Genomic DNA, 25,561 nt, shown 5'->3' on the forward strand with positions numbered 1-25,561 from the left:
GTGGCCTTAAAAAGAAAAATAATAATAGGCAACATTCCTAGCAATGGCCCTTCTTCAGAGCAAGGCCCATAGCTTGAAACGTCGCCTATTATCGTCCCGGTGACGGAGCCACTGAGCTCAATGGGGCCTCCTCCTTAGGGGGCTGAGATTCTCCCTCTTGTCGCACGGCGGCTGATGTAGATGCAAGAGCAACGACGACAATTTCACATTCACGTGGTCAAGCCACGGTTCACCGCGTCAGGAGCAGCGGGGTGCCATCGTCGCCGCGATGTCTCCCTCGGCGTCCGTGGACCGGGGCGTTGCATCGTTACGGTCTCTGTTTCCGGACGGCCACAGCAGTCACACACTGCTGGAGGAGTTTTAAATTTTCCAATTTGTGCATCGGGCATCGGCATCTGCTGCCACGGTCTGTGCGGTGGATCGCGGTTTAGGGGTGGACCGTGAGCAGCTTCGCGGGTGATCAAACCCCCCCAGGGATCTTCCGCGTTTGACCTTCCACGAAGCTCACGGTCCACGGAGCGGCTGAGATACTAGCGACAGAGTCCGCGAGTGTGTAGAACAACGCGTCATGATCCAGCGCTGTGCTAATAGAACCCGTTGCCTGGGCCGTCTAAATCATATCGCGTCTCGCCGTACCAATATGAAATATGCATCATCAATCGCACCGCTAATTTGCAAATGGGTTAAAAAAAAAACAAAGAAACCCCTGTGAAGATAAAATATACCGTAGCACTTTCGCAAGAGGGATCGTTGCAACATTAGTACATCGATGTACATTAATCACGAGCATAATCGCTGCATGGCAAAATGCAACATTTACTTACACGCAGTAAATACTTCTGAAAGATAATGAACAGTGGCATTAACTTTCTCACTGAGACAGCAACAAAAGGGGCTCTGATGTTTTGGTCAGCTGGAGCAAATGTAATTGATTGTGTTGAATAACAAAGTGTTCGAATGAGTACCTGGTGCGGTGTGTAAGCAGCGCCACTGGGGAGACAAAGGCGGCCGGGCGTGTTTGCTGGGTGCTCGCCAACAGCAACAAGTCTGTGAAGGCTATGCGGGGGATCTTTGTCTTTGCATGCATTACGTACTACCTTTGTCTCTTTTGTACACAGCACCACGCCCGACCGCCTTTGTCTCCCCGGTGGCGATGTTTACACACCGCACCAGCTACTCATTTGAGGCCGAGTCGACCTTAGAGCGAGGCCCGGGACCGGTTCAGATAATCGTCACTGGCGTCGGCCGCGAGGGGGAATACAACTCGGGTCGCCAGGTTCGTAGCGCGTTAAGCTCAACAGCACCGCACTCCCCAGAGGATGAGGCTCGCACACAATGGGCAGGAGAATGACAAGGCGGGGGGGATATGGCGCGTAACAGAATGGCATCGCGGATTATTTTTTCTTCTGAGCAGATAAAATTAATTCGCCGTACAAAAGGGGTTTTATTTTTGGTGTGGGGGGGGGGGGGGCTCGCGTAAATACAAATGTGTCGTTAAACCCGCAACCGCCACCACCATGCGACGCAGTTAATGAGCAAGGTTTGTCACGCAAAACAAAACGTGCCAATTAGTTACTACTTCAGCACAACCCGGTGTGTTGCAGCGTAAACCCCAAGCATTTACAATTCGAGTCCGACGTTTCGCTGGTGATTACAACAACCAGCTCCGTCAGGCGATGAGCCACCAGATTCGCCCGCTTGATGAGGAGCTACTCGCTTGTACCTACGCGATCTAACCAAACTAAATCCTTTATTAAGAACACCACTGCTCGCGAAAGCCCACGCGTTGAACACGAATTCATTCGGCTCGTGTTTGCGCCGGGCTGTGAGCTCTCAAAGACGCCCTTCATTCAGGTTTCCTCACTCACGACGCAAAACTTCCCCAAAATCGTTCCGATCGCCCGTTGCAATTCCGCGTCTCACCCCGGCAGCTTGGTTGAGTTATCGGAAGACATTCGGTCGACTCCTCCGCGGCCTTCGCTTTGTTTGGCACGGCGCGAATAATTCGAATCGTCTTTCACGTGAAGTGGCCGGAAAGCGTTGACGCGAGCCGGAAAACTCCACCATGCCGTGCTCGCGATATCTCCGTTCGATCACCGTCGCTGTCGGCTTTCTCTCGCCCCCCCCCTCTCTCTCTCTCTCTCTCCGTGCCTCTGCGACGGAGGGGGACGCGACTCGCTGGAACCATGGAGCTCTGCCCCTATTCTTCTCGTGCCTTACCCAGGCCAGCTGCGTTCCGAGTTATATCTCACGCCCAGCAGCGACGGGGCACCGCGCGATCCGACCGTGTCCGTCCAGCGCTCGCGATAGACGCATTGGCAACCGGTTGTCCAACTAATACGTCACGCGGCCGCGCTCGTTACACACAAAGAGCGTAAACCATCATCACGTGACCTCCGGTCGTCCTCGCCGCAGCGGCTTTGAGCTCAGCATCGATCAATGGCGGTGGTCACCGCAACGCGCGCTTTCAGACGCAGCTTCTGCGGCCGCCTGGAACGCTCTTCCCTTCCGATATTACAAAGCCACCGGAGCTATGCAACTTTTAAATCATCATCGAGACTGAAAACTCATTTCTTCAGAACTGCTCTTTGTGTTCAGTTTGTTTCCATTACCCCGCCACCTCCGATCAGCACGCTTGGCTACGTACGGCGCGAAAGAAGTTCACCATGCACCCGCGCATCCAGCAGCTGGCTAGAGCACGAACGACGCACGAACGAACGACGTCCGGCCGGACTCACCACGGAGAGGCGCGTCGCGTGGGGCAGCACCACGACCATGGCGAGCGACCGCCGCAAGCGCCGGTAAAAGCTGCACGGGTTGAGCTTCCGCGCGGCCGACACGGTGACGTTCCAGGCGAACGCGCCCATGTAGGGGGGGCACCGGGGCCGTTTGGGGAAGGGAAAGAAAGTAACGACGACGGCGGAAACGACGGCCACCGCCGCGACTCCGCGTCGTCGTCGAAGAAGAAGAAGAAGAAGAGGAAGAAGAGGAGAGGAAGAAGAAGAAGAAGGTCCGTTGCTCGAGGGGAAGTCGTCAGGCGAAGGGGGACGGCTGGCAGCTCGGAGGGGGGCGGACGACCCTGCGAGTTGTTTGCTGCACGCTTCCCGAGTTGCAGAGTGTCTTTTATTCACAGGGGCTGTGTGCAGCGGGGTGGGTGGAGGAGGTGGGGGGGAGCAGGGATCTTGGTGGGGTGAGGGGGGGCTTGGTAAGACGTGGGGGGGGGGGGTAAGACAGCTGCTCTCTAGCTCTGTGAGCCCAGGGCCACGGAGGGGGAAACTTGAGCGCCGGGGTTGGGAGGCATGCCAGGAGGGTCCGTCCGAGAGGGGGGAAAATAAACAAGGGGGAATAATTAAAGAGGAGAAGGTGAAAAGTTAAACCGACGGGGCCGGGTGTCCGCACGCACCCCGGGGAGTTTTCCAGGAAAGTGGCAGAGATCAACTCGGACGCCAATTAGAAGGAGGATGTGTCGCGTCGTATTAATTCATTAAAAAGGGAGCCGCGGTGGCGAGGAGATGTTGACTACCTCGCACGGTATGCAGGAGGTCGTGGGTTCGATCCCGACCCTGACGATGCCTGCTGTATATTTGGAGTTTGCATGTCTCTCTCTCTCTCATCATTGTTATCACCACGTTGGCTAGGAGATGTTAACTACCTCGCCTGGTGTACAGGAGGTCGTGGGTTCGATCCCGACCCTGACGATACCTGCTGCTGCTGTATATTTGGAGTTTGCGTGTCTCTCTCTCTCTCATCATTGTCATCACCACGTTGGCTAGGAGATGTTGACTACCTCGCCTGCTGTACGGGAGGTCGTGGGTTCGATCCCGACCCTGACGATGCCTGCCACTGTATATTTGGAGTTTGCGTGTCTCTCTCTCTCTCTTCCCGTGGTCGCTTGGATTTTTCTCCAGGCCCTCCGGTTGTTCTCTCCACGTTCAGAGTATTTGGCTGCTGTACATTTCCACACGACGGTAAGCCGCTTCGTTGACCTATAATTTGTGATGGCCAGCTCGCTTCTGAAAAAGAGCTACATAACTCAGTGGGCCTTACCTCGTTAAAATAAAAATAGTCAATTTAACTCTGTTGCAATCCCCGCAGTACTTTGTTTCTCCACTGCTGGATGAAGGCCTCCCAGGTCACTCTTGCGCATGAGACTGCCCCGCTCTCTTTGAGTTCTCGCCCGGTTAAACGAAATAAACTTCATGCCCGATTGCGGTGCCGGTCATTTGACCAAACTTCAACAGGCTGCTCAGTGATGGGGTTGTTGAGGCCCGGACTTGACCTCGGCTTTCCAGGTTAGCGGCGCATCGAGCGACCCTCTGCGCTTACCCGCTCCTACCCGGGGGGGGGGGGGGGGGGGTGGGAGGATGCATCTAAAGTAATTTACACTGGCCGGGGTGTTTAATCCACACGCTGATGACTCCGGGTACCCAGCAACGGGCCTTAGGATGCACGGCTTTTGACAATTGATATCGATTCACCGAGCTCACGGATCATCGATCGGATCGCGCGAGCGAGCACCGGTGTTTGTCGATTCGTACGGGGCGGAGCGGTGGCGCAGTGATCAGCGTGCCATGCCATGACCGCGGCAGGCTGCCCGGGTTCGATTCCCGACCACGGCCGACGTCGGTGGCGAGCGATATTTGAACTGGTCCTACACACCCCGCCCCAACCAACTTCACCAACCCGCACTGACCAGAATGGCGAAGCATGGTCAAAACAACTCAGGTGATCGACGTGGCGATGGGAGGCGTTCATCCGGTGGCGTGAAACAGGGCTGTAAATAATGATGATTGATTTCTATGTTGTGGACATAATTTATTTGAGTGAGGCCTGCAGCCACTAGAGGCGCGACCATTCGCTGTGCGGCGCAAGGGGGCCCCTCCCCCCCCCCCCCGGTGGTCGCGCCAGCTCATCGTGTGCCACGACCGCCGGCAGCAGAGATCGCACAAATCCACCGTTGTACTGCACTTCTATTCCTTCCCAAATCTACGCTTCCCTGCCTCCACAGCATGCCACAGTGACCAGCGTGGTGAAGTATGGTCAAACACGTCACGGGACCTCCCTTGCCAGCCGGACAGACAAAATGCTATTCGCCTTTTTCGCGTCCTCTGGTCTAACACTGTTAGTGAGTCTAGGCTCTAAAGAAAGCCGTCTCTGGTGTGGACCCAATCAGTTTCAAGGACAATGCATCATCATATACTGCCAGAGCATGGTGTTGTTTTGTTTGCACGTTCACCACAAGTACGTGTGGTTAATGCAGACACGATTCCTTGGGAAAAGGTTTCTGTTTGGCGTTTTAACATGTTAACACAACTGTTTTACTGCCAGAAAGGGTAAAACCCATTCTTACGTGGTCAACTCACCTCCCATGACCCACGCGGCGTCGGAACGCTCCCATCCAGCAGCGGATTTACAGAGAACACGCGCGGAATATTCCACAGCCGAGTTAACTCCTGTACCGGGGGGGCGCTTAGCCTCAGCTCCCTCCATAGGAACGTGGAATTTCCGCCAGCGGCCAACAGAAACGAGCGCTGACCGACGCTCGCTCGCTCGCTCGCTTGGTGTACAGGAGTTGTCGTCGCTCGACGCGGCGAGCCGTGGAGCCGTGGAGCGTCGGAGCGTCGGAGCGGTGCTCGCGAATCGAAGGAGGGAGAGGGGGGGGGTGGGTGGGGGGGGGTCGGGCAGAAGCGGCACGCCAGGGACGGGGGCAGACTACGCGAGCCACCCACCCCCCGGTTGGGGACATCCGAGCCGGAATACTGCACGCAGCTCTGCGCTCTCTCTCTCTCCCGGAATCGGAAGCCGCGGTGTTTGTGTCACGCTCTGTGGTCTCGGTGTTTGTTTTTGTAGAGCATCGTGGCTGGCCGGCCTGACTCACCGATGTACAATGTCATGGTGTTCTAATTGGGCTAGAAGCTGAAATTTTGAGAATAGCCAGACAGACCGGTCTCTGACGATGGGGTCTCGGGAGAGCAGACTGTCAGAACATCTATCTGATGGGATGTGTAGATAACAGATCTGTGATGGAATGTCGAGTCAACAATAATAATCACGGACTTACAGACCGGTCGGTCTCTCCGCAGCGACATTACCTTCACAAATAAACAGATCGCACATTACAGCACCGGTGAGAGAGAGAGAGAGAGCGAGCGAGGGGAGAGAAATCCCAGCTCAAGGAAAGCGAGAGTGGACACGTGCGCACATCCGCTCGCCTACTGCCAATTCCGATGCATTATTTATCCCGCGAAGCTGATACTGGCCGGGCAGCAGCTGTCTCACACACCCTCTGTGCGAGTCTGTACGCACGTACGCACACACACACACACCTAAGTACACACATACTGACGTGTGTGTGTGTGCGCGTGCGCGTCGCCGCCGCATCGCGCGCTCTTTCAGATGTGCTTCTGCGTCTGTCCGGAGCTTTTTTTGCACTTTCAAATCTAGATTGAAAACGCATTTCTTTAAAACTGACTTTTGTGTTTAAGTTTGTTGTCCTTCGCCCGCACCTCCGATTGGCACGTCGACTACGCACGGCGCGAAATAAGTTCAACATACATACACGCACACTTCGTCGACCTACCATTTGTGGCCACGTCGCTTCTGAAAAAAAGATCTGTACAGCTCAGTGGGCCTTACCTGGTTAAAATAAAAATGGCTCATAGTTGTTAGGGCCACACGGTTACAGGGTCACGCGTGGGACGAGTCGCTGCCCACCACCCCCCCCGCCCCCACCCTGCGCGGGTGCCCGTAACGCGAGCCGGGCACCGGAGCATCGCACACGGCGACGACTTCCGAGCGACCCCATCGTCCGTGTCCCCAAGTGCCCCCAAGCGGCTATTTCGGAAGCTCGGCAGGACGGGGCTTTTTTTTTGGTTTTCACGCCGATCGTCCATTGTCGAGCAACGTAATCAGCGCGTCCAGGGGTCCATGGCACGACGCCTGGGTGACTGCGTGCTTGCGTTACCGCTCACGCTGCTGGCCTGTGCAACGGGAGGGAGGTCATCCGCTGCCTCCGTGTGTCTGGAATGGCCCTCTCACCCCTCCTGGCCGTCCGCGCTGTTGGCTCCCTGGCCCTGGCCAAGGCCGGATCAGGGCGACCCTCCTCCTGTCCTCTGCCTGTGGCTGACCGGGGCACCAGGGTGGCGGGATGATAACTCCCTCGGCTGCTGTACAGGAGGTTGAGGGTTCGATCCCGACGTTGACGCCTGCTGTATATTTGGAGTTTGCGTGTCTCTCTCCCCGTGGTCACGTGGATTTTTCTCTGGGTTCTCTGGTTTTTCCCTCCACATTGATAAATAACAAGCGTTTCGAGTGTTTGGCCGTAATAACTTCGCTAGGCTATCATTTGTGGCCAGGTTGCTTCTGAAAAAGAGCTATATAACCCAGTGGGCCTTACCTGGTAAAGTAAAAATTATAAAATATGTCTTTGCAATTGCATTCGACATACACTATTAGAACAATCGTCACACTGTAGCTGTTTAATGTTTCTGTTACTTAGCTGTAATCGTGCTATGATCAGACTGTAAATGATCTGCCCGAGCCGACTTGCGCTACGGGGAATTTATTACACTCAATGTTTTAGATTTCTCACTTGTGACACGGCTGTTTTTGCGCAGATTTCTATTTGCTTCATAGTCCTGCTTAATCTGGCCCACGCACACACCCACCCCCTCACCCACACACCCACACACCCACCCACCCAGCAACCCACCGACCCACTCACGCACGCACTCCCTGGCCCAGCTACCCACCCACCCACTCACCGACGCACCCACCCAAGCGCCCGCGCACTCACGCACTCACCAGCCGCTCCATCTCCTGCTCGCGCAGCCGCTCTTCGCGCTGGCGCCGGTGGTAGTCCATCAGCTCTCCCTCGTCCGCGCCGATCTCCGAGATGCTGTTTTTGCGCGGGCGGAAGCCCCCCCCCGTCATCGGCGACAGCGCCGGCGCGACGCCCGCGGAGGAGGCGGCACCCGCGGCCCTGGCGAGCGCCCGCGACACTCCCTGCCCGCCCAGCGAGCTCGTCCTCTGCCGCGGCTGCGGCGCCGCCGGCACGTACGCCTGCGCCGGGCTCGGGCTCCTGCCGGCGCCCGCCCGGGGCTGAGGCCTCGGCCTGGGAGGGAGGGCGCCCAGGACGGACGGCGCCGGCGGGGGCTCGGGGTCGTAGGGGCGGCCGCGGCGGGCGTCGGAGGGCAAGCCGGGGGAGGGGCTCCGCTCGAACGTGCCCGCCTGCTGGGCCCGGCGGGAGAGCAGCGGGCTGTCGAGGCCGCCGCCGCCGCCGCCAGCGCGGCCCGTCCGCTTGTGGTAGTAGTGTCCCGACGGCGGCGCCGTGACGTCCGGCGAGTCGGAGGATGGGTAGGCGGCGGCGGAGGAGGAGGGCAGCCAGTTGAGCGCCGGCGTCGACTGCGTGGGCTTGAGCGGCGAGTGGTAGGCGAGGGCGCGGCGGACGGACGAGGGGCTCGCCGGCGGGGGCTCCCTCGCGCCGCGGCAATTGTCGGCCGCCCGGCCCGGCCCCGCGGGCGAACGGCGGCCGCCGTAGCTTGCGAGCGCGTGCCCGTCGCCAAAGTCGCTCATGGCGATGCCGTAGCGCGCCAGCACGCTCGCGTCCTGCAGGTACTGCTCGCGCCACTGGTTCTGGGAGTACTCCTGCAGGGCCCTGGACCTCTGGCCCGGCGTCGGAGGCTGCTGCTGCTGCTGGTGCTGGAATTTGGACGGCAGGCGAGGGCTGGAGGGGACGCTCGAAGATTGGCGGCACGGCCCGACGGGGCTGAAGCGGCTCACGTCGACGCTGGAGGAGCCCAGCGGGCCACCGCGGAGCGACGCCAGGTCGAAGTCGCCGCCACCGCCGGCGAGCAGGCGGCGGTCCCACGCACGCCGGCCGCCGCCGTCCGACGAGGGGCCGCCCTCCCACGCGTCCCGACGGCCGTCGCGGTCGCTCGGAGAGAGGACGTCCCACGGCTCTTTGCGGCCGCGCTCGTACCTCCCGCCGTCGTAGGAAGATGGCGGGAGGTACTGGGATCCTCCGCCTCCTCCTCCGCCTCCTCCTCCGGCCGCAGCCAAGCCGTACGCGTCCAAGTCACGGCCGCTCTCGCTCCAGTAACCATCGTGCGAGCCCCTGCCGCCCGGGCGGCCGCCCGCGTCCGAGTGGCGCGCGCCCCTCGACCGCGACTCCTCCTCCTCCTCCTCCTCCTCCTCCTCCTCCTCCTCGTCGTCGCCGCCGCAGCCTGCGAGGGCCAAGGCCGTTCCGCTCGCGCCGTACGCTCGCGCCGGCGGCGCGGCGGCGCCGCGGGTGTAGCTCGACGACCGCGGGGCCGGCACGGGGACGGCGTCCGAGCGGCCGTTGGAGCTGCCGGTCGCCGACGGCGACGAGAGCGGGGAGGCGGTCGAGAGCGGCGAGGCGGAGTTGTTGGGGTCCTCGCGGAAGCCGGAGGAGCCCACCGACATGTTGCCGGGGCTCGTGGGAGACGGCGTCGCGGCCGTCGTCGTGGCGACCGTCGCGAAGGAGGAGGAGGACGAGGAGGAGAAGCGCGAGTTGCCGGGAGTCGCGTCCGCCGGCGCCGACTTGGTCACGGGAGAGTTGGGGGCCAGCGACTGCTTGCCCAGCGAGCCCATGTACAGCTTGAGGTTCGTCTGGTACTGCGCGTTGGAGGCGGACGTCGGCACGTTGGAAGGCCCCCGGTGGACGGTGGGGGAGGGGCTCGAGTCGGCGCCGGGCGATGGAGGGACGGTGGAAGGGCCCACGAAGGAGCGGCCGGGCGAGGAGCTGGCTTTGGTACCCGCTAGGACGCCGGGCGAGGTAGTCTGGCTCTTGGGCTTAGACTTGTGGTTGCCATTCATCATGTTGCTTAAATCTGCCGCGGCGCAAGGAACACAAACAGGCATCCGTTGCGCTTACAACACCGTGGTGGTTTTAAAAGGCACGTGGCCGCTCATGTTTTCCAACATGCTTGCACGTGAGCGCGCGGTGCGATTCTCATGCGAGCACGGTGCAATTCTAATCGTTCTAATGATATATTAATACCGCACCTCCGATTAGCACGGTCGGCTACGTACGGCGCGAAGGAAATTGAACACACGCACGCACGCACGCCACTGTCCGTGGAAGGACCTCCAACAGGGCGAACTCTAGATGATAACTATTCTACTCTTTCATGTTGACCAGAAGTGTGGGAAGAGGTGGGCCCTAACCCGTAGTTTACGCCCTGCCGATCGTCTGTGCTGTACCCATTTTACACTGTACGGCGGACAGTGGCGGCGAGCGGGGGCGGGGGGGTTGGTTTTAAGAAACTTGCACCGTTGTTTTAACTGCCGCACCGGGGGATAGAATCGGACCGGCAACCTCTGGATTGCAAGTCCAGTAGGGCTGCTCACCAATTACACCACGGCTGTTGGGAAGTGAAGGGGGAGAGGTGCCGCGTTGTAACACGATAAAAGCTGTGACGCGAAATAAAAGCGGACACTTGGAAGCGGGCGTGTGTCTTTGCCCATATAACGGCGTCAAAGAAAACGGCGTCTTAGCCAATCAGAGGGAAGGGAGATCAGGGGGGCGTGTCGCTTCACCACGACGCGACACGTCTCGATCCACGAATGATTCGTTCGCACCGATGGCACGCGAATAAAAAAAACTCTTGCTCTTAAACAGAATTTTTTTAAATTTCGATTTAAAGCTTTCGTGACTGCAATGATTCATCTTCTTTGGTTCTTTCGGTAAAGTCACGTAGAATGAGAATAAAATAATACATTGATAAAATATTATTGTGTTATTTTATTTTATCAATTTATTATTTTATTCTCATTCTACATGACTTTACCGAAAGAACCAAAGAAGATTATTTTTTTTAAGTTTAAATACTTTGGACACATAGGCTCTCGCGACCAATAACCTTCTTTGTGTTTGCTCACGAAGAAGGTTATTGGATTGAAATACTTTCTTGCTCTTAGACAGGCATTTAAATCATTAAAAAGTCTAAGTACTTGCTTTTCGCTTTATTTGATGTCCGTTTGTGTATTAAAGTGTCCTGAAACACACCACCTTCGCCGCCATGACACCATACATGGGCAAAAACACACTCGCTTCCAAAGTGCCCGCTTTAATTTCATGTCAGCCTGTATACCAAGCGAGGTTAATTACCTCGCCTGGTATACAGGAGGTTGTGGGTTCGATCCCGACCCTGACAATGCCTGCTTTATATTTGAAGTTCGCGTGTCTCTCTCCCCGTGGTCGCGTGGAATATACTCCGGTTTTTCCCTCCACATTTAGAATCAACGTCCACGCATTCGGAGTATTTGGCCACTCTAAATGTCCACGTGATGATAAGCCACTTCGTTGAGCTATCATTCGTGGCCAGGTCGCTTCTGAAAAAAGGGCTACATAGCTCAGTGCGCCCTTACCTGTTAAAAAACAAATTGGATATGTAATAAGATGCTATTGTATCACGTGCAGTACCGCTACACGTGTATTCGTGATGATTTAGATGCCGGTAGGCAGGTCTCCGCTCACCCTGTGCGACAGCGGGCTGCAGTCCACTGCGCAGACGGATCGCCTGCGCCGGGTGGTTGAACCGGAAGAAGTTCGACTCCCCCAGGCACAGCATGCACCCTGCAGGTACACAGCGGGCACAGAGCGGAGAGACGTGAGCACACGAGGCGAACGGAGAACGGTGGGGGAAGAGGCCACAGCTGGCGGTTGGGGAAAGAGAGCAAAGTTCGGTCATTGGCAACGTGAGTCTGTCGTTAGCTCGACCTCTATCCCCGACCACACCAGCTGAGAAGATCGCAGCCCTAGCACTAACGTCAACCACACCAGCTGAGAAGATCACAGCCCTACCACTAACACCAACCACACCAGCTGAGAAGATCCCAGCCCTACCACTAACACCAACCACACCAGCTGAGAAGATCCCAGCCCTACCACTAACACCAACCACACCAGCTGAGAAGATCCCAGCCCTACCACTAACCCCGACCACACCAGCTGAGAAGATCACGGCCCTACCACTAACCCCTACCACACCAGCTGAGAAGATCCCAGCCCTACCACTAACACCAACCACACCAGCTGAGAAGATCCCAGCCCTACCACTAACATCAACCACACCAGCTGAGAAGATCCCAGCCCTACCACTAACACCAACCACACCAGCTGAGAAGATCCCAGCCCTACCACTAACACCAACCACACCAGCTGAGAAGATCCCAGCCCTACCACTACCACCAACCACACCAGCTGAGAACATCGAGCCCTACCACTAACACCAACCACACCAGCTGAGAAGATCCTAGCCCTACCACTAACCCCTACCACACCAGCTGAGAAGATCCCAGCCCTACCACTAACACCAACCACACCAGCTGAGAAGATCCCAGCCCTGCCACTAACACCAACCACACCAGCTGAGAAGATCCCAGCCCTACCACTAACACCAACCACACCAGCTGAGAAGATCCCAGCCCTACCACTAACACCAACCACACCAGCTGAGAAGATCCCAGCCCTACCACTAACACCTACCACACCAGCTGAGAAGATCCCAGCCCTACCACTAACACCAACCACACCAGCTGAGAAGATCCCAGCCCTGCCACTAACCCCCACGAGGATGTGGGACCCCACCCTCCACTGGTGCCCCCCAGCCCCCCCCCCCCCCCCCACATTGTGGTACCACCCCTACCACTGGAGATCAGGCTTTGGGGAAAGATCTTTCTTCTATAATCAGCTTCGTTTCTCTCCTGCTCTCACTTTGGCACCTACTTTATTACCCTTTGTTCTTTTTGCGTGTGCGGTCGATGCCTTGAGACGTGGTGAAAGGCAGCTCGTGGTGTAAGAGCAGCTTGCTATTATTATTATTATTCATGTAAACCAGCGTGTTCGTTCGTTCCTTTTTACGTCCACGCGGATTTTTTTGTTTTGCGTGGCTTCCCTTGGCATGCACAAAGACAAAGATCCCCCGTGTAGCCTTCACAAACTTTCGGGGCAAGTGCTGTTAGCGAGCAGCACCTTAGAAGGCCGGCACGGCACACGAGGGGGTGGGTGGCCAACACCCCACGCCCGGCCGCCTTTGTCTCCCCCCCCAGTGGCGATATTTACACACCGCACCTGGCACTCATTTGAGGCTCAGTCGACCTAGGGGAGGCCCAGGACCGGTTCAGATAATTACACCACACACACACAGACACACTCCCGCGATGGATCTATGATACACGGGTCACCAAAAACAAATAATAGCCGTCACGGCTATCCCAGCTCACGGCACATGACCTAATCCGACGCACAAATAACACTCATTACAATCATCATCATATTCCTCCGCACACCACCTTGGGTAGGGGGGCGAAATCCCTTTCTAATAACAGCCTCCTCCTCCTCTGCCGCCGCCGTAGGAATGATTTTGCCCGTTCCCATGACGACGACCTTTAACAAAGGGAGCCCCCATCCGTGTGGAGCTTCTGAGTCATTTCCACTTGGCTGGGAGGCTGGGGGGGGTGCTGGGCTGGGGGGTGCCGGGTCCAGTGGGGAGGGGAGGAGTGGGTTGGGGGGGTTAGTGAGAGCCATACAATCAGTGAAGGAGGGAACACAATGGCCTGGTTTAGTGGGGATCCAAGGGCTGATGCGTGATGTGTGTGTGTGTGATGGAGAGCGGTGGTGCAGCGGTTAGAGCGCACCGAGCTACGAACCTGGCGGGCCCGAGTTCGATTCCCGCTCACGGCCACCAACACCGGTGACGATTGTCTGAACCGGTCCTGGGCCTCCCCTAGGTCCACTCAGTCTAAAATGAGTACCCCCTGGTGCGGTGTAAAAACATCGCCACTGGGGAGACAAAGGCGGTCGGGCGCGGTGCTAGCCACACACCCCCTCGTGTGCCGAGCCGGCCTTCACAGGTGCCACTCGATAACGGTACTTGCCTTTTCAGGATACGAATCACAAAAACCACAACACATTCATCAATAACACTGTGGCCTGAAAAAAAATAGGTGACATTTCAGCCGATCCTGGGTTTTCTCTAGGTTGACGCAGCCTAAAATGAGTGCTTGGCTTATTGTGCGAATATCAGCACTGGGCAGTCAAGAGCGCATGGGGTATTATAAGTAGCCATGCCACCCCCTGCGGTTGTAATCTGGTAATCCGGTGCTCGGCGAGGCAAAGGGTTGGCGGATCGCAGCAGAGAACCGTGGTGTGGCCAAACCCGCGAGGGTGCGCGGGGAGATGGAGGCGCGGCGGCGGCATTTCGTGAATCCATCTGTGCGGCCCCTATTGAGAGCCCCCCCCCCCCCCCATCGCACACACGGGATATTCCCCTGGGCCCTCTGTTTTCCCTCCCTCCAAACACGCAAGCGGGGAATTGGCCGACCATGCGTAAAGGCACGGTCGGCGCAGGCCCATCGCGCGGCTGCTGCCTTCCCCGCTCGCCAGCGGCGGCACGCGTGCACGCTGAACTTCTTTCGCACCGTACGTAGCCAACCGTGCCAAAGAAACGGGTTTGTCAGTCTAGACGACGGTTTAAAAGAACGTAGCTCCCAGTGGCTTCCCGGCGTCGGAAGGAAGCGCGTTCCAGCGGGCCGCAGAAGCGCATCCGAAAGCGCGCGACGCGGCGATCGTCTTTTTTGGATAGCCAACAGCCGCTGACGCCGCCGCCACCGCCGCCGCTGCGGCGAGGATGACCGTGGTGTGGCGCGATGGTCTATGCTCCTTGACGACGTCGGCGAGGCATCGTGGTTCATTCGTGGCGAGCACTTTCTGTGCCTCCTGCTCGCCCCTCTCTCCCTAAGAGAGCGGGCGAATGCCGTGCGGCGGTGGCGACGCTGTAGCACTCCACTAATATCGGGCAGCGGATAAAATCGCTGATCAGCCGTCGGCCATATGTGGAAGAAAATAGGCGTGGAGCTGCCGGCATGTGGCCTTGTGGGCGACTGGTGATTCGGTCGCAAGTCCATTTTTATCGCATTTCGGCGCGCTATGAGTCGTAGATTATAAAAATAATAATGCTTTCATTTTATATATACCAACAGCATCCCACAACGCTGTATGTACGGAGCGACAGAGAGCCCAACACACTCACGCGCACCAAGCAAATGAAAACCCTACTACACCAAGTAAAATAAAACATGAATTATCAATTGAAGAAATGGCACCAAAACAAAAAGCATAAACAAAACAATGATCGTGTGTGTGTGTGTGTCTATGCTGCGTGTCTGAGTGGCAGTGTCACGGTCAGCGCGCTGCGCTACGAATCCGTCGACCCGAGTTCGATTTCCGCTCACGGCCACCAACAACCAGTGGCGATAATTATCTGGACCGGTGCTGGGCCTCCCCTAGGTCGACTCAGCCTCAAACGAGTACCCGGTGCGGTGTGTAAACATCGCCACTGGGGAGACAAAGGCGGCCGCGCGTGGTTCTGGCCACCCAACCCCTCGTGTGCGGTGACGGCCTTCATAGGCGCTCGCTAACAGCACTTGCCCCAACAGTCTGTTAAGGCTAAGCGGGGCGGGGGGGAGTCTTTTTCTCCGTTTGTCTGAGCCCCCCCCCCCCGCCCAGTAAACACGGAACGTCGGGCCCACGTGCCAACGTTGGGGCTCGATGAACGCTTCACTGGGCAGGAGCTTGGCTGAAGGCAGAGGAGGGGGGTGCGGTGCGGGCACATTCCATTCCTTGCAGCGGGGACCAATGCCAACCGCGCCACACCGCTGGCGGTAATAACCAACAGCGGCGGTGGCTTTTGGGCGCTTTTTCCAGAAACCCCTCGCGCCGGCAGACCCTGCGGTCAGACATAAAAGCGCGGCCCCGGCCACGTGCGTCAATTTGCCCGCATGCCTGGAGAGAGCGAGAGAGCCGAGTCAGGGCAATCTCGCCACGTGGGTCAATTGCGGAATTGGCAGAGTGCGCGCGGCACTAATGGTCACATTACCGGACGCCAGATTCGACGGAACGCCGGTCGCCACTTACGCCCAAGCAGCTCCCCCACAGCTCGATTCCTGCCCGCACGCATTATCATCGCCGTCATCATCAGCAGCAGCAGCGGCGGTAGCGGCGGCGGTAGCGGGATTGGCGATCGAGCGTGGCGTGCGGACCTCAATCTCGGTGGACTCAGCCAGAAATCGATCGCTTGGTGCGGTTGACAGTAGCGACAGTGGGGAATTGCGTTGGTGCCGGCTAGAAAGCCAGGCTAAGATTTGGGCCGTGCCAGCCTTGAAATAGGCGCCGCCTAAACGCATCTGGCATGGAATTCATATTTTATATTTTTTGCACAACTATTCCAGTTGCTTGCCACGCCCGTTGATCACTTGATCTTCGTCCGCCTTCAATAGCCGCCGAGGTATACGTACTCTGATGTAAGCCTAACATGCCACGCTGCCTACGGAGGAATGTGTTTAATCGGTGCATATGACAACGCGATGACATGCGGATCAGAGACGCGGGCATTGACAAAAACAACGTAACGCAAGTCACGAAAGTCTGCAAAGAAGCGCAGAATTTGCACCGTTAGACATAACACGTTGCGTATGGAGGAGAGGACGCACGCAGGTGACAGACATCGTGCCGACTGTGAAGGGAAGCAAACGTGGGCGAGGGCAGGACGTGTCGCTCGAAGGGATGATGGCCGGTGAGCGAGACTTAACGACGGAATGAAAGTAGGAGTCTCGTTTTCAAGGAAAACCTGAAAGGCATTGAGAGAAGCTGAATTAAATCGTGCTGTGTTTTTTTTAATTGAATTTGTCACACCCAAGTCTTCCTTGAAAAACAGAGTTATATATTCCGTAGATTCCCACCTGTCCAGAATAATGCTGAAGCAATTTGTCAGATTAGTAGCATCACCTCCTCTTCCACCGCACACTGTTAGAGAATGACCTGTGGAAGATGACATTGTGAAGTCCCTTCGATTGGCCCTCATCCACACCACACGCACTTTCCCACGTGCCCCGCTTCAGAGGAATGTGTCACGCAGTCGCCAAACAGACGTCGGCGATTCAGATTTAGAGGGAATTTTCACCAAATTATATATTTTTTCAAGACCACGGGAACCCGCTTCAATAACGCGTGGCCGATACCTGGATGTCAGCCCAGGGTCTCAGCGGTGCTGCCTCGGTGCCTCGGAACCCCGGGGCCACGTGTCCAGCTATGGCCCCGGACTTTTAAGGAAGGGGCCTTTGTCTTTGCGTGCGTGGGACGACAATAGCCAGACAAAGGGGGTTTCTTTATTTTCGAATGGACCATTTAAACACTGAATTGGATACAATTGCAAAAACCTACGAAGTCCTCCGTGGCTATGTTTTGTGTTTTAGCAACGCCCGCGGTAGGGTGGAAACGCTCAGCGCGTGAGGCCAAAATTGGGAGCACAAGACAATGGGAAGAGGTGGGAGCACAAGACAATGGGAAGAGGTGGGAGCACAATACAATGTGAAGAGGTGCGAGCGACTGCGCGCGGAGTGAAATGTGGGCATCCAAATAACCCAGCAGCCACCACAACCACCACGTGCCGTGAAATAACGATCTATTTTTTTTTTATTTCGCCAGGTAAGGCCCACTGAGCTGTATAGCTCTTTTTTTCAGAAGGGACCTGGCCACAAATGATAGCTCAACGAAGTGGCTTATGATGTGGACATTTCTAGGGGAAAACCCGGAGGACCCGGGGAGAGAGAGAGAGACGCGCAAACTCCAAATATACAGCAGCAGGCGTCAGGGTCGGGATCGAACCCATGACCTCCTGTATACCAGGCGAGGTAGTTAACATCTCGCCACCTTTGGCGCCCATAGTGAACTGCATTGGCTGGAACAACCTTCCCACCACCGCCATCGTCATCATCGACTCAATGATGATCTCTGCAATGCATCAGGTGAGAGCTCATTGAGATCAGGAGTTCATCTCGCAAGGGAGATGACAGAGGCTGACAAAAAAAAACCCACGTTTTTTCTGGGTTAGATCGCGTAAAAATAAACGTGTCGTTTAACCTACAACCACCACCACCGGACAGACAGCCAATTAGCAAGGTTTGTCACATAAACAAAACACGTGAATGAGTCACACCGGTGTGTTGGGGTGTAAATCCGCAACGTTTGCAATTCAAGGACAGTGATGTTCCGCTGGTGAATAATGATGTCCAGAATTGTTCCAAAAATAGTTTCTTAAAAACTTTTTTCTCAGAATATCTGCAGACGTTGACTTCATTAGAAGTGTTAAATGCTCCCAATCTGCTTGACAACAGAAAAACAAACCCCAAAAGATCTCCCGTGCAGCCTTCACCAGACTGTTGGGGCGAGTGCTGTTCGCTAGCGCCTGTGAAGGCCGGAAAACATCAAAATGAAGGGGTGGTGTGTGCAACACTATGCCCGACCACCTTTGTCTTCCCACTGCTGTATGTTCACACACAGCAGAAGGTATTCAATTAAGGCTGAGTCGACCTAGAGGAGACCCAGGGCAGATTGAGATATTCACCACTGCACCACCGCTCCCGACTAACACACACGCACACCACATTATTTGCAAACGCGTGCAATAGGTGTGCAATCGACCTATCGCTATAAACATTATCGATAGGTTAATTCTGCTAATTGTAATTAGCACCCGCCGATTTTTGCACCATTGGCTACGTAATGTGCGAAAGAAGTTCGACACACGAGGCATCGCAGCACCCCGATCTTTCACCGAACGAGACATTGACCCCTTGATTGGAGCAGCAGCAGCAGCAGCCTGCAGCAGTAGCCTGCAGCAGCAGCTTGCAGCAACAGCGTGCAGCAGTAGCAGCGTGCAGCAGTATCAGCAGCAGCCTGCAGCAGCAGCGTGCAGCAGTATCAGCAGCAGCAGTGTGCAGCAGCCTGCAGCAGCAGCCTGCAGCAGCAGCGTGCAGCAGCAGCCTGCAGCGGCAAAGTGCAACAGCGTGCAGCAGCAGTGTGCAGCAGCCTGCAGCAGCAGCCTGTAGCAGCAACGTGCAGCAGCAGCAGCCTGCAGCGGCAGAGTGCAGCAGCAGCCTGCAGCAGCAGTCTGCAGCAGCAGCCTGCAGCAGCAGAGTGCAGCAGCAGAGTGCAACAGCAGAGTGCAACAGCGTGCAGCAGCAGCAGCGTGCAGCAGCAGCCTGCAGCGGCAAAGTGCAACAGCAGCAGCAGCAGCATCAGCGTGCAGGAGCCTGCAGCAGCAGCCTGCAGCAGCAACGTGCAGCAGCAGCCTGCAGCAGCAGCCTGCAGCGGCAGAGTGCAACAGCGTGCAGCAGCAGCAGCAGCAGTGTGCAGCAGCGTGCAGCAGCAGCCTGCAGCAGCAGCCTGCAGCAGCAGAGTGCAGCAGCAGCCTGCAGCGGCAGAGTGCAACAGCGTGCAGCAGCAGCAGCATCAGCCTGCAGCAGCAGCAGCGTGCAGGAGCAGCGTGCAGGAGCAGCGTGCAGGAGCAGCCTGCAGCAGCAGCCTGCAGCAGCAGCCTGCAGCAGGAGCAGCGTGCAGGAGCAGCGTGCAGGAGCCCACTGCCCCTTCTTACCGAGACCACCGACTTTTCGTTGGCCCCCACGGATGCCATTTACGTGACGCTCATCCCCCCGGCGCCTGTGGCCACGGCAAACAGAAAGGGGGCCGCTTCCGGAGAGCAGAGAGAGAGGGGAGAGAGAGGGGAGAGCAGAGAGAGAGGGGAGAGAGAGGGGAGAGCAGAGAGAGAGGGGAGAGAGAGGGAGAGCAGAGAGAGAGGGGAGAGAGAGGGAGAGAGAGGGGAGAGGGGAGAGAGAGGGGAGAGAGGGGAGAGAGAGGGGAGAGAGAAGAGAGAGGGGAGAGAGAGGGGAGAGAGAAGAGAGAGGGGAGAGAGAGGGGAGAGAGAAGAGAGAGGGGAGAGAGAGGGGAGAGAGAAGAGAGAGGGGAGAGAGAGGGGAGAGAGAAAGAGAGAGGGGAGAGAGAGGGGAGAGAGAGGGGAGAGAGAAGAGAGAGGGGAGAGAGAGGGGAGAGAGAGGGGAGAGAGAAGAGAGAGGGGGGAGAGAGGGGAGAGAGAAGAGAGAGGGGAGAGAGAGGGAGAGAGAGGGGAGAGAGTAGAGAGAGGGGAGAGAGAGGGGAGAGAGAGGGGAGAGAGAGGGGAGAGAGAAGAGAGAGGGGAGAGAGAGGGGAGAGAGAAGAGAGAGGGGAGAGAGAGGGGAGAGAGAGGGGAGAGAGAAGAGAGAGGGGAGAGAGAGGGGAGAGAGAGGGGAGAGAGAAGAGAGAGGGGGGAGAGAGGGGAGAGAGAAGAGAGAGGGGAGAGAGAAGAGAGGGGGGGAGAGCCAACGGCACGGCTCAATAAGCCGCCTAAAATAACTCACGGAGGCGCTTCGAGGCAACACCCGGGGAGGGGGGGGGGGGTCCGCGCACCCACGTGGCCGCGCCGCTCCTGACCCCCCCCCCTCGCTCTCTCCCTCGTTCCTTCTCTATTCTTGACGATCAGAGGAAACAAGAAGATGCTTGGTTTAGTCGGCACTTTGCTTCGTTCATCATTTCGGTTTTGTTTTCATTGCTTTGCTTTATGTGCTCCCCCCCCCCTTTTAAATGAAATATTATACGTATTTTCCCCTTGTGAAACAAAGTCAATCTGTGCTACTTTCTTCGTAGACACAAAATATCAAGACGAAGAAGCATGCTCTGCTCCTCCTTCTTACCCCTTCCATCTCTCTACCCCCCTCTCTCTACCCTCTCTATCTCTACCCCCTCTATCTCTACCCCCTCTATCTCTACCCCCTCTATCTCTACCCCCTCTATCTCTACCCCCTCTATCTCTACCGCCTCTCTCTACCCCCTCTCTCTACCCCCTCTCTCTACCTCCTCTCTCTACCCCCTCTCTCTACCCCCTCTATCTCTACCCCCTCTATCTCTACCCCCTCTATCTCTACCCCCTCTTTCTACCCCCTCTATCTCTACCCCCTCTATCTCTACCCCCTCTCTCTACTCACCTCTCTCTACCTCTCTCTATCTCTACCCCCTCTCTCTACCCCCCTCTCCTTACTCTCTCTCTCTATGTTCCCCCTGTTTTCTATGTATTTTTTCCCCTCCCTCCTTCTCCCCCTCATTCCTTCTCCTCCCTCCCTCCTTTTCTCTCTCTTTTTTTCTCATTCCTTCCCTCCCTCCCTCGCTCGCTCGCTCCCCCCTTCGCTCCCTTCGCTGACTTCTCGCCGCTAAAGCAGAGCGCGAAGTGAGCGCTCCCATCCGCGTTCCCGTCAGCCCCCCGGTTGCGTGGAACCCAGCCCAGGGTGTTGGGGGCCACCCATTGAGTAGGCACGCAAAAATCTGTCAAAACTTGACCCCGTCCCTCCCTCCCTGTAGGCAAGGGGACTTGTTACACCCCCCCCACCACCACCTGCGTACGTACGCCTGACGCACCTCCTCCTCCCCCGACTCCTATAGAACGGCCGATATTTAATCCACGCAGAAACGATCAAGGATTCATAATATTAACGTGTTGAAGCAAACAGATAGTCCACCGCCGGCTGCATTAAATAATAAAGTTGCGTACCTTGGCCACTTATTTTGCTGAGCTGCGTGATAGCTCGCAGTCACGGGGGGGGGGGGGGGCACGGTGGCACACAAAGTGTGACACCTCTCCCACAGTTCCACTTCTCCCGCTAGTACTTGTCGTGCCACAGCTGAAGACACTGAACTGTGCCTCATTTGAAGGCCAATGTCGACAAATTATTATCGAGGCTTCACCCCTCGCCCCTGTTTCCTATTCGTACGTTGTCAGTAGACCCGCCCCCATACGCAAGCGTAAGCATTGGGGTTAACCCCCGTCCCCCCTCCACGCGTACGGACTGAACGGATGGCCCCTTGCCTGTAGTGAACCAACGCTACCGACACAACAGTGCCCCCTTCCCGGGAGGCTGAGCAGCCGATGGGTTGTGTTAAGATTTTTTAAAAATAAAAAAAAATATTTACGTATTTCATGCGGAGGGAACGGCATTGCCTGCTTATTTGTACGTATGTCGGACTTCTTTCGCGCCGCACGTAGCCAACCGCGCTCGCTCATCGTAGGACAACTGACTGACACGCAGAAAGCAGTTCTCAAGAAATTAGTTTTCGATCTGGACGATTCAAAGTTGCATCGCTCCAGCGGCTTCCTCACATCGGAAGGAAGAGCGTTCCAGACGGCCGGAGTGCGCGATGCAGTGAGCGTCTTTAAGTTACTGGGGCCATGTAGCCCCGGAACGCGCCGGCCCGTGCTGATGGAAAAAGCAAGCTGGGCCAAGCGTAGGCGGTGAGTGAAGTGAGCCTTCAAAAAACAAATAATAATGTGGCCGAGCCGACTTACATAGCTATGTATGTTGAACTTCTCTCGCACCGTACGTAGCGAACCGTGCTAATCGGAGGTGCTATTGGGGAATTAATTATCGAGCATTGGCTTGATGTCATTGTTGCAATATTTCCCATTTGTCACGTGACGTGGTTGTTTCGCCTCTTGAATCTCGACTACCGTACTTCCTTGCCGTCCTCCCCAATTGTGTTTTTTTATTTTCTCATTTCACGCTTGAAAAACTTCACCTAAGGAGGTCACGGGAGCGGCAACACCGCCGCTGGTCACGAGCGTCGTTGTTTAATGGTCCACATTGGGTTTTTTTTTTGCCGTCGTAATCGTTACCGTGATAATGTCTCGGCTCGCTGTTATCATCATCATCATCACTTTCGTCATCATCATCATCATCAATGGGATTCCATCAACCTCATCAGCATCGCCACCATCATATTCGGTTTCCATCAATTCTAAATTGTACGTATTTGGGTTCACACTCCAGCAGTGGCTTGCTCCGGAGGGCAACGCTTGCAACCATCAACCGGGCTGAGTACAGAGGAGACACAGAGCCCCGGGGGAATCCCGCGCGTGCAAGGAGAGAACAACCTCACGCGGCCCACAAACAGACAGCCATCGTGCTGCAGGCATCACCACCACCACCTCCGTCTGTCTGCCTTGACTAAGAACACAGATCCCCCCGTATAGCCTCAACAAACTGTTGGGGCAAGTGCCGTTAGCGAGCACACACAAAGAACAAAGATTCCCCGTATAGCCTCAACAAACTGTTGGGGCAAGTGCCGTTAGCGAGCACCTATGAAGGCCGGCACTGCACACGAATTGGTGCGTGGCCAACACCACGCCCGACCGCCTTTGTCTCCCGAGTGTCGTCACTGCTGAGAGACAAAATAACATCTTTAAAAAATAAGAGTGAAACAACGTTTTCTTTTAAAAATAGAGTAGGCCAATCTCCATCCTCTCACCGCGCTAAAAAAAAAGGGCCATTGCCCAAAACGTCAGCCGCTTGCTGCGCTCGTTCCCCGTCGTCAGGTGGGACGTCAATGACAACATTTGCATACAACGTTGCCCCGGGGGCGTCGATTTGCGGGCAATTTCACCGGCGATCCACCCAGCCAGTGCTGAGCCCAGCGCAAGAGCTTTTCCATCACCGCGATATCCACGCAGGCAGAGCGTTCATAATAAAGGTTTTTGGGTTGGATCGCGTTATTTATGAATGTGTCGCAACCCTCCACCGCGCGACACGGCCAATCAGTAAAAAAAAGTATCACGTTGACAAAAGACAAAATAGCTCACTGCTTTAAGCCCACCGGTGTGCTGAACAGTGAATCCACAGCATTTTGAATTTTTGAGTACGACGTTTCGCTGGTAATTACGTTGCTCAACTTCACCGCTGCGTCGTAGGAAAGAAGAACGGGGCGACCACGTGTGGTCTGGTTGTTTGCTTGGAAACATCTACAGATGTGGGGCAGCCCTCGCGGTCCGAATTTCAGAATCATCCTCCCCGTTACGGAGGACCGTCCGTCAACACGAATAACAACGGACCGCAGACGGTGCCCGTGTGAAGGTAGCAAGGCCGTAATTATAATACATATTGGGGGGGGACACATCCCCCCCCAATATTCAAATATGCTCAAAATGTCCCCCACAATATATTGCTATAAAATAGATTTCTGTTTATATGATTGTGTTTATGGTTGTACTTCATTAATCCCTAATCTCTGCCATTACATACAATGAAACAAGAAGAGGTAAAAAAGAAAAAAACAGAGCAATGTAATACAATAACACTATTATACGTTATTGTAAAAAATAAATAAAAAGTCCATCCTATGTGTTAGAGAATTTTTAAAATATTTTAGGCAGGTAATTCGTTTTCAAATTGAGATTTTTTTTCTGGGGGGGGGGACCCCCAGACCCCCTGGAAGATTTGGTCCCCCCCAATGTTGACTCCATGGCTACGGCCTTGGAAGGTAGACACGCGTATATATTATGTTTATAAACCAACGGCTGATTTACGGAGTCATTAAATGGGTTGACGCGGATGCGAATCCGAGTCCAGTGTCGTCACCCCAGCGTGGACGAAGACGTCAGTTCGTCTTGAGTACGTCCCACACCGCCCTGGAATACCCAAGGGTGCTTGAATCACGGACTCCAATTGGTCAACGTTGGGCGCCGAGGTGGCTAGGAGATGTCATCTCCCTCGCCTGGTATGCAGGAGGTCGTGGGTTTGATCCCAACGCTTTGACGCCTGGTTGCTGTATATTTGGAGTTTGCGGTGTCTCTCTCACCGTGGTCGCGTGGATTTTTTCACCGGGTCCTCCTTTTTTTTCCCCTCCACATTTAGAATCAACGTGACACGTTTAGAGTATTTGGCTGCTATCAATTTCCACATGATGACAAGCCACTTCGTTGAGCTATCATTCGTGGCCAGGTTGCTTCTGAAAAAGAGCTACATAGATCAGTGGGGCCTAACCTGATAAAATAAAAACAAGTTTAAATACTTTAATCGTTTTAGTTCAACGTCCCAATATGCCAAAGCAAAAAAAAGCCACTTCACGATTGGAGCAATGACTGCCCACACTACCCACATCTTCAAAGTGCATGAAGACCCAATACCGTGGAACTGACCACTTGGAACACAGCTGGAAAAAGGAATCTTGCAACTATTTGGGGCAATCTTCAGGGTGGTCCAGATGTCTCGTGATCCCCTCAGTTAGAATTTACCCTTAAATAGTTTTTTTTCCTTCGCATATTAAGTTATGTTTGAAATAAACCTTACTAAAAAAACCATGAGGTTTTAGATAATTAAATGGGGGGGGGGGGGGGGTCACAAGACATCTGGCGCACTCTGTAAATTGTCGAGTCTCCCTGTCCTCTCTCCCCCTCCCATTCCCCCTCGCAGCATCATCCCCACTCCCTCCGCGTTCCCTCCCCCATCTCTCTTCGTGCAAGTCATGGAAAGCGTCTCTCATCGCTAATGACTTACAGACGCGGGCGGGCAGGCCGCGCTCCCTGGTGCATAGCGAACCGACGCAGCCCCTTTCTCAAAGCACCGCGGCCCCCGTGGGCCCTGAGATCCCGCTGAAATCCGCCAGGTTTGAGGTGACAGGGGTTGACGGATCACGTAGAGATGGCACCGCCGGTGGGTGCGTATCATGGTGCTGGCCACCCCACCCCCCCCCCGCCCCCCATGTGCCGTTCGGGCGACCCGGGTTCGATTCCCTGCTCACAGTCAACATCGGTGACGATGATCTGAACCGGTCGATGGGCCTGCCCTAGGTCGACTCGGCCTCAAAATTGAGTACCCGGTGCGGTGTCGTAAACATCGCCAC

The 25,561-nt window shown here is 55.8% G+C and overlaps 1 protein-coding gene across 9 annotated transcripts in view; it reads right to left on the reverse strand.

Moving 5' to 3' along the window:
- Positions 1-25,561, reverse strand: part of LOC116948167 (pleckstrin homology-like domain family B member 1) — a 122,428-nt gene that overhangs the window by 51,363 nt on the left and 45,504 nt on the right. For all 9 annotated transcript variants that reach the window (XM_032964598.2, XM_076071284.1, XM_076071285.1 and 6 more), the window contains 2 exons: positions 11,501-11,599; positions 7,804-9,851 (listed from right to left, as the gene is read on the reverse strand). In XM_032964598.2, the coding sequence (XP_032820489.1) occupies positions 7,804-9,851; positions 11,501-11,599 (2,147 nt within the window). The remainder of the gene's footprint in view (positions 1-7,803; positions 9,852-11,500; positions 11,600-25,561) is intronic.

The sequence above is a fragment of the Petromyzon marinus genome, chromosome 32 (assembly GCF_048934315.1).
Source record: "Petromyzon marinus isolate PM22_M1 ecotype Great Lakes invasive population chromosome 32, UKy_Petmar_22M1.pri1.0, whole genome shotgun sequence".
Taxonomy (NCBI): Eukaryota; Metazoa; Chordata; class Hyperoartia; order Petromyzontiformes; family Petromyzontidae; genus Petromyzon; species Petromyzon marinus.